The sequence below is a fragment of the Portunus trituberculatus genome, chromosome 46 (assembly GCF_017591435.1).
Source record: "Portunus trituberculatus isolate SZX2019 chromosome 46, ASM1759143v1, whole genome shotgun sequence".
NCBI classification, from domain to species: domain Eukaryota; kingdom Metazoa; phylum Arthropoda; class Malacostraca; order Decapoda; family Portunidae; genus Portunus; species Portunus trituberculatus.
This window is the reverse complement of record NC_059300.1, coordinates 18,184,639-18,193,720: the sequence shown is the minus strand read 5'-3', so window position 1 is coordinate 18,193,720 and position 9,082 is coordinate 18,184,639. Positions and strand designations below refer to the sequence as shown.

General features: G+C 41.7%; 1 protein-coding gene and 3 non-coding genes across 4 annotated transcripts in view; all 4 read left to right on the top strand.

Moving 5' to 3' along the window:
* Positions 1-5,414: 5,414 nt before the first annotated feature.
* Trnaf-gaa lies at positions 5,415-5,487 on the top strand. The gene has a single exon. It is a non-coding gene; the product is annotated as a tRNA-Phe (tRNA).
* An 875-nt stretch (positions 5,488-6,362) lies between these two features.
* On the top strand, positions 6,363-6,435 carry Trnaf-gaa. Its single transcript has one exon. It is a non-coding gene; the product is annotated as a tRNA-Phe (tRNA).
* Positions 6,436-7,288: 853 nt separating this feature from the next.
* Trnaf-gaa lies at positions 7,289-7,361 on the top strand. The gene has a single exon. It is a non-coding gene; the product is annotated as a tRNA-Phe (tRNA).
* A 1,158-nt stretch (positions 7,362-8,519) lies between these two features.
* LOC123519745 (protein PXR1-like) overlaps positions 8,520-9,082 on the top strand; it is a gene marked incomplete at its 5' end in the record, with an annotated part of 32,356 nt that continues 31,793 nt past the window's right edge. The window contains one exon of the mRNA XM_045281249.1: positions 8,520-8,933. Within this exon, the coding sequence (XP_045137184.1) occupies positions 8,520-8,933 (414 nt within the window). The remainder of the gene's footprint in view (positions 8,934-9,082) is intronic.

Below are 9,082 nucleotides of genomic sequence, written 5' to 3'. Positions count from 1 at the left end.
GAACGTCACTTAGGCTGGGAACGTGGCCAGACAAACTGAACAGGTCAGTTTTCGGTGTAGTGTGTATGTGCCTTATGTGTTTTCTTTGTGCATAATGTTACATTAAACATTTGTCAGGTACCATCATTGTTATTTTTGTTATGCATTTTTTACAGATATGTTATTGTTTTGTTTGAATAAAGCCGTGGATTGAAGCTGTGTTTTATCACTTCAACCTAATCACGTATATTCGTAATTGTAAGTGAAAAGGAAAAAAGTCAGCCTCACAGCAAAATATGAAAAAAATAAATACCCGTAGAATGAAATTTTCAAGAAACTGTCAAAAATATATTTCAAGGAACTAAGGTATGGCTATACGCCAGTTGTTAGATACGAGTGTCATTATCATTTTCCAGCAAGAAATATTGAGATTCCTTAATTACACACGGAGTTATAGTTACTTATGTGCAAAAAAGAAATTTGGAGATAATTGCATTTTTATGTTTACATGTTCACTATCCCATAAAACTATCACCAAGTGGTATCAAATGCACATATCTACTTACATAATCCTTTGACTATTTCTGGGAAGTCAGCAGCAGATGATCAGTACACTTCATGTCATGCTTATGTCATGTTTATGACACCTGTGTAGCTGCAGTGTGGGAGAGTCCATCCTGGCCCATGCAGAAGATATATAATATACATATATAGAATATATTGTATGCGATATGCATATTATATAATTGTTATATAAACAACATATTGCGATAATTTTCCATTCAGATTTGATGCCACTTTCACCACAACTCACCAGATTCAGCAGTGCTGATAATTTCTGATGGGGAATATTGTACATGCCACTTTCTCATACCCTTCTTGAACTCCTCGACCTTTTGGTGGTAACAAACTGTGTCTAAAACTTGCTGCACTTTGGGTGGAAGGTTCAAGGAAAGGAGGTGAGGCAGGCTGACCAGGGAGTGACTCACCCACGATTAATTGCACTTATAGCCTTCCTCTTAGCACTGATACGAGGCATGTTTCAGTCATGGAGTAGTGAAATATACCACATAAAAGAGCAAATATGAGATCACAGGTGGAAAATTGAAGCAAAAATACTCGCACACCACTTTTGATCACTCCACCCACGCCTGTGTTGTTTGTGCTACCGCTGAATGCAGCCTAAACTGTTGTACAGCAATATCAAAGCATAAAAAACAACAAAAGAAACGGGAAAAATACAAGAAAAACAAGACATACGGGTAAAGGGGCGTGGCATGTGCACAAGTCTTTAAATTTCTATCCATTCAAACCCACCATTACCTAAAAAGGTACGCGTTATGCGTCTGGCAAAAGATACCAATTCAATCCACACACGCATTTTGAAAAAGTTGATATTTTTCACCCGATTCAACAGTTTTCGCCCTCAATTGAGGCCAGGTCCTCTTCCAACAGGGAGATACACTCGTCATCTGTGTCCTGGTCACTATCACTGTCAGCTTCCATAACCGCTGGGTGAAACGGTGTCTGTGTTGCACATGTCCGTGTGCAGTGATTGAGTGCATTCATGGCTGGTATCATCTTCAGCTAAGCTTTCAGAGTCAAGCGTGAAAGGTTTAAACCAGTCTGTCTTGTCACTCTAAGTCCACCAGCAGCTGCTTGAGTCTGAAAGGCGTTGACTCCCGTGCTGGCGGGAATATTGTCTCTCTAGGTGAGGTGAGATGTCCGGGAGAGAAACTTGAATGTTATCAGGAGCAGTGGTGGAGGCATCGGTATAGGGTTAGGACTGATCTGCTCCATCTGTACGAATGCTTTCTCTATCTTACCTCCCTCTTCGAACTTGTAGGGGATCCAAGTTATCTCTTCGGGCGTGCTGGAGAGAAGGTCGCCCAGAATGATCTTAGCATGGGTCTTGAGATTTTTTTCCTCCTTGTACAGGCGCACCACCAACTTCTTGGTGCGGCTCTTAACTCGCAGCATGGGTCCCCTGTCTCCAGAGAACCTTTGCTGCAGCTCACACTTTCCCACCCCAGGCAGCTGCTGATCATACTTGGGCACCGGGTTTAGTGACAGATGCAAGTTTCTCTCCTGGGACATCTCACCAGGAGAGTCAACGCCGTTCAGGCTCAAGCAGCCGCTGGAGGAGATGTATGGCCCTGAGACTGACGGGATGATCTAACCCTTTCACACTTGACTGAAAGCTTAGCTGAAGATGATACCATGGAGCCATGAAAGCGAAAAACACAAGGAGGCTTTCTTTCATGAGGCAGAGACGTGCACTGTGCTGTTCCAGCCGCTGCCCTTGCCTCTCCTAAGCAGTGTTGACCGAAGGGACATCTTGGGATGGCGCTGGCTTTCCGATGACGTCTCGGATATGGGTCAGGACATTTTCTAAGTACTTTTTCTAGGTACTCTCGAGCTTTACGACTGAAGCACGGTCTTCTCCCTGCCGCCGATCCAGCCAGGCGCCATGTCTTTTTTTTCAGGTGGTGAACCACTCTACGCCGCTGCGCTTGAACTCCTTAGTGGACTATGGCAGCCCGGCGGGTACCCACTGGCTGTAAATTTCCTCTTACCGTGTGAAGCATAGCGGTCAACTGGCAGTGTACGATTCCATGTACAACAGCCCATCTGTTTGTACATCTGCACTGCTGGAGCAACTGCAGGAGCTGCATGTGCCTCCACTGGGCACCATAATGCTTCCTGTGCAGCAGCAGAATGACAGGTACAGCTGCTGCCTGTTCGCACTGGCCTTTGCATTCAACTAACTGTGGAGCAGAGCCCATGCACCGTGCGGTACGACCAGACAGTAGCATCTCACCACATCTAGTGAGATGTCTGGAGTAAGGCGTGGTGATCCCCTTCCCTTCTGTGCCTGAGGGAAGAGACCGGTGAGGAGATGCATGGCTCAGTATACAGTGTTCTCATTACACTTTCCTTAAAATTACTAACATGACTGGGAGAAGCAGCCCGGACCAAGCCGAGAAGGTGCCTGTAGCAGTGCGGGACGAGGAGCATCCCTGGTTAGGCCAGGAGGCTGCCAGTTGTAGGGGAGAGGGAGAGGCAGCCTGAGCCAGGCCAGGAGGCTGCCCGTGAGAGAGGGGCGGAGAGGAAGAGGCAAACCCGGGCCTGGCCAGGAAGCTGGCTGTGGGAGGGGGGAGGGAGAGGCAGCTTAAGCCAGGCTAGGAGGCTGCCCGTGGGAGAGGGGATGGGAGAAGCAGCCAGGGCCAGGCCAGGAGGCTGCCCGTGGGAGAGGGGATGGGAGAGGCAGCCAGGGCCAGGCCAGGAGGCTGCCCGTGGGAGAGGGGATGGGAGAGGCAGCCAGGGCCAGGCCAGGAGGCTGCCCGTGGGAGAAGGGATGGGAGAGGCAGCCAGGGCCAGGCCAGGAGGCTGCCCGTGTGAGGGATGGGGACAAAATGAAGTTTGCGTTGATTGTTTCTGAGTTTGTTCCAGTTACATTAAATTTTGTTGGTTATTAGTATTAGTATTAGTACTTGGGGTACGTTTCCTATATTTTCAAAATCTTATATCAAACATTAAAGTAATTCTTGGCGTGCTAATTGAAAGTAATTGAAAAATAAAACTGATGAAAGTGTTACTTAAAAGAAAAACAAACAACACAGCAAAACAAGATCTTTTTACGGATTAACTAGATTTATATTCCTATTAATAAAATAAGTATTAAAATAATGTAAACTTGACTAGAAAAGAGAAAATATCGTGATATAGATCCGAAGCAGTTTTTCGTTTTTCTTTTGCACCTTTTCTCAACAGCTCCTTCTCCTCTTCCTACCCCTTCATATTCCTCCAGTGGCGGTGCGCCCATAGGAGCTGCGGAGCTGCAGTCTCCCAAGGGCCCAGACACTCACTGCCAGGTGTGTATGACATAATCAATCTCACACTAGAATAATACACTACTAAGAAATTATGTCATAATAAAAGTCCTTATATGTCACGTTTTATCCAAATATTTATAACTAAATTTTGAAAGTTTGCAATAAAACGAGTCAAAATAGAAATTTCATGCTGTACGATCACTTAAGATTTTTTTTTTTTTTTTTTGCACTACTCGTACACCTAAAAGACCTACGACTGTTGAGCTGAAGTTGGAGCTCAGCCTGCTGCTACAGAAGCTCGGTCCAAGGCCAATGTTTACATTGCTTTATAGTTTATAAACTATTTTTTTTTATTATTTCTTTTTTATTATTTTTCTTTTAATTATTATCATTATAAGTACTGTTGTGTGAAGCTTGTAGTGACACAGTCCCTCCATTCTATTTTTTCACGAGCCGCCACCGCATTCCTCTTCCTTCCGCCTCCACCTCTTCCTCCTGTTCCTAAACAGCGAGTCTTTACACCACCTGGAAACATCTGCAACACAGTCGAAATTGCCCTAAATATGAGATGGGGAAACTGCTACCTTAGCTGCGACGTGACTATAAGGAAGAGGGGAGACTCCGCGGGGCTCACCGAGACTGGGCATAACGGTGTGTTGTGGTATTGTATGGTATGGTATGATATGATGTGTGGTGTTGGTACGGAGTGGTGTGTTTTGATGTGGTATTGTGGTGTGTGGTGGTGTCTGGTGATTGCGTGGTGATGGTGTCTAATACACAGTGTCTGGTACACGTCCAAAGCACCTAGAGTTGTTTTTGACGTGAAAAGGAGGAGGAGCAGAAGGAAAACGAGGTTGAAGACGAAGGGATGAACAAGAAGGAAAGAGAAGAAGGGTTTCCAAGGAAGGATGGAGGAGAAACAGGACAGGATTAAAGTGGAAGGAAAAACGAAGGCGTGGGAGCCTCGGAGGGTGAAAAGAACATAAAAGCGAACATGGAATGGAGCAAGAAAATTGTAATATCCGAAGAGAGGGAAAGCAGCGAGAATAATAATAAAAAGAGAGAGAGAGAGAGAGAGAGAGAGAGAGAGAGAGAGAGAGAGAGAGAGAGAGAGAGAGAGAGAGAGAGAGAGAGAGAGAGAGAGAGAGGTGGGGATGAAGGAGGAATGAGGGGAATGGAGGCGAGGAGAGACGAGATGAGCGGTTTGTAAAGGGAGAGGAAGAAGGCAGGCCTGTGGTACACGTCAGAGGAAGCTTTAGCCAAGACGGCTGTCATGAAAGAGGATGACAGATGTCACTTTTTGTTAGAATAATAGGGAGAAAACTGTTTCATCAGGTAGGGAGTCGACTGCACAATGTTCTTTACTTCCCTTGTTTCATATAGAAACAGTATAATTTGCAATGGTGACTTAGTATGGAAGTCACTGTCTATACTCGTGAATACCAAGAATTTGTGTTACAAACTTGTTATCACCACCACCAACACGACGGGAAATGTCATCACCTACACCATTATCATCATAAGTCTCTTAGCTTGAATTACACCTGAAAAGTCATTATTAGCATTGTGAAAACAACACAGAGAATAATCACCAAGACAGCCTAGATAGCTCAGTTGGGAGAGCGTTAGACTGAAGATCTAAATGTCCCCGGTTCAATTCCGGGTCTGGGCAAAAGTTGTTGCTGTTTTGTCGCTTCCTCGGCGATACTTAGCAGACTTTGGCCTTAGATGATATCTCGCTCAGAACGTGTGTGTCCTTCAGGGAGCCGTAATCAGCTGCTTGTCATTCATTACAAATAGGGACAGCTTTGTAAGCATGCTGACAAATGCAATTACAAAGACGGATTCCTGGGAGGACTTCACATCTAACTATTATATGATGATGCTGTTATCCTGGCCATGAGTCAAGAAATGTGCTTAAATAAACTTTGAATTTTGTGTCAATACTGCTATGAATTTAGATTGATAGTTAATGAGAAAAAAGACAAAGTTCTTTGTTATTAATGGAGAAAGATGCGATAGAGAAGCCTTAGTAGTAGGGAATACTAAAGCAGCATAAACTGACCGATATGGTTTGGAGTATGGTTCACAGATTCAGGCAATATTAGTGATGTGATTTTCCTACATGAAGGGCAGGGGCAGGGTGAGACACTAGTCAACAAGTTTGCCATATTCTGTGACGCCAACTTGAAAATGCCATACATTTGTAAAAAGCAAGTATTCAACGCAGATGTTAGCTCGTCACTTACCTATACTTCTAGGTTATGGGTTACGTATAGTACGAAGAGTATAGAGAAACAATATCAAAATGATTAAATGCTTACTAGGGGTGACCAGTGTTAATCCTTATCATACTGATTGGGTTACTGTAAGGTTTTAGGACATGTTTGCGAGCTTACCAACATCAAATAAAGCGTCATGTTTAAGCCTCATCTCCCTTTTCCTTTCTACCTATTACGAATTTTATTTCCTATTTGCTATGTTCTAAGTAGGTCTATTACAGTACCAATGCGACACATAAAAAAACACTTATTTTTCTAACTGGCAGCCTAGATAGCTCAGTTGGGAGAGCGTTAGACTGAAGATCTAAAGGTCTCCGGTTCAATCCCGGGTCTGGGCATGAGCTGTTGTTGCTTTGTCGCTTCCTCGGAATTTTGGTATCAGCTGTGATCGCCCACAGAACATATTATATGTTTTTACATGTGTGTGTGTGTGTGTGTGTGTGTGTGTGAGTGAGTGTGTACGTGTCTGTCTGTCTGTCTGTCTGCGAGCGCCCGCAAGTGTACGGTGGCGAATGTCAGGTCGTAGGGACGATGCATGATTCCTTAGTCTAAGTAGTACAAAATAATGTAAATTTCATGGCACTCAGTCGATATCAATAAGTGGTGGACGCTACCGGACAAACTAGGCATAAAGAAACATTACTGGGCAGGAGACAAAAACCTCACAAGCGACTGACGCAAGGCTTGACAATTTATCAAACGCACTGGATTCTTCTGTCTATGCTACCGCCGAGACTAAAGTGTCATGACGAGCACCAGACTAAGACGACGACTCAGGAGTGGCATTTTAGGATTTTGAAGGATGAATTTAGCGGAAGAAGTAAAATAAGAAAACAAGAAGCACCAAGAAAAGAAGAAGAAGAAGAAGAAGAAAGAAGAGAAGAAAAAGAAGAAGAAGAAGAAGAAGAAGAAATAATACGAAAAAGAATAATAATAAGAAGGAGAAAAAGAAGAAAAGAAGAAGAAGAACAAGAACAAGAAGAAGAAGAAGGAGAAGAAGAAATAAGAGAAGATAAATAACAACAACAACAACAACCACAACAGCATTAACAAGAATGTACATGTAATGCGTAGATTAGTACAAACTGTAAAAGCAGAGAAACACGGGTAAACAAAACTACTCTCTCTCTCTCTCTCTCTCTCTCTCTCTCTCTCTCTCTTTCTTTTTTGATAATATTGCTGATAAAGACAGCCTAGATAGCTCAGTTGGGAGAGCGTTAGACTGAAGATCTAAAGGTCCCCGGTTCAAACCCGGGTCTGGGCAATAACTGTTGCTATTTTCTCGGTTTATCTGTGATGCTTAGTAAAATATTAGTCTCGGCAGTGATCGCCCTCCGAAAATATAGAATTCATGTAAAACATGTATTTATATATATATATATATGTGTATATGAATACATCAGCACATATATATAATATATATATATATATATATATATACCTATATATATATATATATATATATATATATATATATATATATATATATATATATATATATAAAGTAAATAATAAGTGATGAAGTTCTGCCAGTAGTCCTCGTCCAGTTCATCTAACGGAAAGACTTCATTACATTGTGTTCAGCGAGGAGAAACCTCTCCCTAATGCCTTTCTTGTAGCCTTCGTGTGCCAAGCTATTCTAGCTGATGACTGTGGGCAGTGTCATCTCCGTACATTTATGGTTATTCATGCGTCCGTAAGAAAGATCCTACAGGCTTTACATACGGAGATGATAGTAGGCAGCACACTACAGTCACACCTGTGTCTCCTGATGAAGGTGACATGTCTTTTAAGTCTCACCACTCCATCAGTCAAAATTAGAACATAAATTTTCAAGCACCTTTCTCATTACTAAGAGTTTTCTGGCGATAAAATTAAACATTTTGTTCAGATATAAATAATTCAGAAATTGTCCAAGCGGACAGGATGAAGAATGTTCGGGTCAACCACATCTTTTTCTGTTTTTTATGACTTTCTATACCTACAACTGTTTGTAGTATTCCTGGTTTTCCTACTTACTTTATATAACCTTCACTTTTGCAAATCCGGAGAAAATGAAAAGGAGGAGGAGGAGGAGGAGGAGGAGGAGGAGGAGGAGGAGAGAGTAGAAGCAAAAAAGAAAAAAAATCAGAAGAAGACGAAAAAGAAGAACAAGAAAAAGAAGAAGAAGACGAAGAAGAATGAATAAGAAAAAAGAAAAGAAGAAGAAGAAGAAGAAGAAGAAAAAGAAGAAGAAGAAGAAAAAGAAGAAGAAGAAGAAGAAGAAGAAGAGAAGAAGAAGATGAAAAGAAGAAGAAAAAGAAGAAGAAGAAGAAAGAAGAAGAAGAAGAAGAAGAAGAAGAAGAAGAAGAAGAAGAAGAAGAAGAAGAAGAAGAAGAAGAAGAAGAAGAAGAAGAAGAAGAAGAAGAAGAAGAAGAAGAAGAAGAAGAAGAAGAAGAAGAAGAAGAAGAAGAAGAAGAAGAAGAAGAAGAAGAAGAAGAAGAAGAAGAGAGAAGAAGAAGAAGAAGAAGAAGAAGAAGAAGAAGAAGAAGAAGAAGAAGAAGAAGAAGAAGAAGAAGAAGAAGAAGAAGAAGAAGAAGAAGAAGAAGAAGAAGAAGAAGAAGAAGAAGAAGAAGAAGAAGAAGAAGAAGAAGAAGAAGAAGAAGAAGAAGAAGAAGAAGAAGAAGAAGAAGAAGAAGAAGAAGAAGAAGAAGAAGAAGAAGAAGAAGAAGAAGAAGAAAAGAAGAAGAAGAAGAAGAAGAAGAAGAAGAAGAAGAAGAAGAAGAAGAAGAAGAAGAAGAAGAAGAAGAAGAAGAAGAAGAAAAAGAAGAAGAAAGAAAAGAAGAAAAAGAAGAAGATGAAGAAGAAGAAAAAATTAGGTGAAGTAACCCCCACAAAAAAAAAAAAAAAACAGATTAACAGATGAAAGAATGGATTGGAAACACACCTCGAGGACGGGACCAAGAAACATCCATTATAGAAAAAAAAAAAAAAAAAAATAAGAAT